Raw genomic sequence first — 2,255 nt, 5'->3', positions numbered from 1 at the left:
TAGAACATTTGAAATTTCTGATGGTACAAAATTCTAATATATATAACTAGTATTATACTGGTCAAATTGTCGATCTAAGGATACACGTTGGCCTAATAAACCAGAAAAGAGGTACTAAAATTGTGTTATCTTTGGTAATTCAATAAGTATCGCATTAATTGGTAGCTAAAGTATACTCCCTCCATTCCTTGATATAAGGTGTATAGATTTTTGAGAAAAAGTCCGAAATATAAGGTATATTGGGTTACACTGCTCGTTTGGATAATTTTTGAAGGAATTTGATTATATTTCCTTATGTCAGGCAAGCTCCTCTATTTTCTCATGTCAATTAGTCCGGTATGATCTCGCCCAAAACTTGTGAAATTTTCTCTCCACGTGCGTTTTTTAATTTTCGTGACAAAAACTATACACCCTATATTTAGAAACGGAGGGAGTATTTTTTATACATGTATTCATATTTTGACATAACTGGAATGCAGATCACATTTACTGGCAGAAAATTCATATATACCCCGTTACAATGCGCGAACCACGGACAATTATCTACTCCTATCTATTAATATATATTAAAAAAATCGAGACTAGTCTGCCGATCGCTTGCTTGATAAACACTTGATTACGTGGAAGCTAACGCCTCATTAGTGCCCTCCCCAACTTTAACTTTCCTCCCTTGTTCGCTAAAGAAAGAGGCGAAGACCATCAGCAAGGGGGTAGACTCCAGGAAAGGGAATTCCTCAACCATACTGCCTTTTCATGGATCATTCCAGCTGAGGATTAAGGAGAGAAATTAACCGCATCCCGGGGCCGCGCGCGAGTGTGATGCGCGCAGCTTGCCGGCGGCGATGGATTTGCCGTGGCTGGACCTCCCCTTCACCTTCCTCACGCTGCTCCTGGCCACCCGCCTGGCGTACGACTACTACGGCGTCGTCGCCGCCACCTTCGCCGGCAGCTTCGCGCTCCAGATCTTCCTCTTCTACTGCTTCGCGCGCTGGTACCGCCACACCATGGGCGCCCGCGCCGAGCTGCTCCCCTCGTCGACGACGTCGCAGCAGCGCGACGAGGGGTCCCCGCCCGTCCTGACCCCGCTGCTGGAGGCGTCGAGCGGGGCCGGCGCCGCCGCGGCCGCGGGGGCCCTGCTGGCCAACCGGTGCCTGGCCTTCGTGTTCATGGTGTTCGTCCCGCTCATCATCGTCGTCTTCGAGCGGAGCCAGGCGGACGTCGTCGCCTACGCGCTCTGCCTCGCCAACATACTCGTCATGGTCGTCTGGCTCTCGCCGGAGGCGCCCGGCTCCATGTCGGCCACCAAGTCCTTCCTGGGGCTCAGCGACGACGAGGACGAGGAGAGCGGCGGCGCCGCCGTCGGCGCCGAGGACAAGTGCTGCGTCTGCCTCGCCGGCATGCGGGAGGAGCAGGCCCTCCGGGACCTGCCGCGGTGCGGGCACCGGTTCCATGAGAAGTGCATCGGCAAGTGGCTCAAGACCGGGCACCCGACATGCCCCGTGTGCCGGGCGCTGGTCTTGCCGCCGCCGGCCGTGCACGCGGACCCGTTCGACGACTCTGTTAGCCCCGTCTAGCTCTGTTTCTCCCCTGCATCCAGTCTAACAATCATTCCATAGAAAATCAGACCCCTATTCAGCATCAGACGCTGGAAATGGTGAATTGCTGGGTAATTTGCTACTCTCTCTTCTTGATAATGCGTAGTTGTCTGAACAAATGTTCAACTGTAGCCTGTAAATAAGGACTGTACATTTTTCCTTTTTACTCTGAAGGTTGAGATGACGGAGTCTTGCATGTTTTTGTGAAAGGTGGAGTGATTTACCATTCTGTTCAAACGCTGCCAATGGTGAATTGTTGATGATGTGTAGTTCTGAACGAACTTGGTTATATCGACGGGCAATGTTCAGTTGTAAGTTGCAAAAGAGGACTGTACTTTTGTCTCTGAAGAATGTGATAACGAATTAGTCTCTCCTGGCATGTTACGATTGTACATTCTGTTCATACTACAAGAGGGGAACAAAATCCCCCTTCACTCGTTGGTGGTGGAGGTGGCGCCTTTCAGCTCCGGCCTTCTTCGAATGTTGCTTCATCTATGGATGATAGGTGCAATGATTGTACATTCCTTCCGTAATAGGACATCCCAACAAAATATCTTTGCCAAAATCCTCCTTTTAAAACTCTATAAACTCAAACCGTCGCGTCCCTTTCTCTCGGTCGCTGGTGGAAGCTACCAACTGAACGCTGGTGGCGGTGGAGCC

The 2,255-nt window shown here is 50.5% G+C and overlaps 1 protein-coding gene across 1 annotated transcript; it reads left to right on the top strand.

Annotated features, from left to right (window-relative positions):
- Nucleotides 1–619: 619 nt before the first annotated feature.
- Nucleotides 620–1,974, top strand: LOC125523722 (E3 ubiquitin-protein ligase Os06g0535400-like). Its single transcript, XM_087537054.1, has one exon. It carries the CDS (start codon nt 843–845, stop codon nt 1,572–1,574), a length of 732 nt encoding a protein of 243 aa, XP_087393180.1. The 5' UTR covers nt 620–842; the 3' UTR covers nt 1,575–1,974.
- Nucleotides 1,975–2,255: the final 281 nt, after the last annotated feature.

The sequence above is a fragment of the Triticum urartu genome, chromosome 7A (genome assembly GCF_056163025.1).
Source record: "Triticum urartu cultivar PI428250 chromosome 7A, HENAU_Tu73, whole genome shotgun sequence".
Classification (NCBI taxonomy): domain Eukaryota; kingdom Viridiplantae; phylum Streptophyta; class Magnoliopsida; order Poales; family Poaceae; genus Triticum; species Triticum urartu.
Note: the sequence above shows the minus strand (reverse complement) of the source record. Positions and strands in the feature narration are given on the sequence as shown.

Bases quoted from the DNA above. Each gene is read 5' to 3' on its own strand.
- LOC125523722 (XM_087537054.1), top strand. From the start codon at position 843: ATGGATTTGCCGTGGCTGGACCTCCCCTTCACCTTCCTCACGCTGCTC.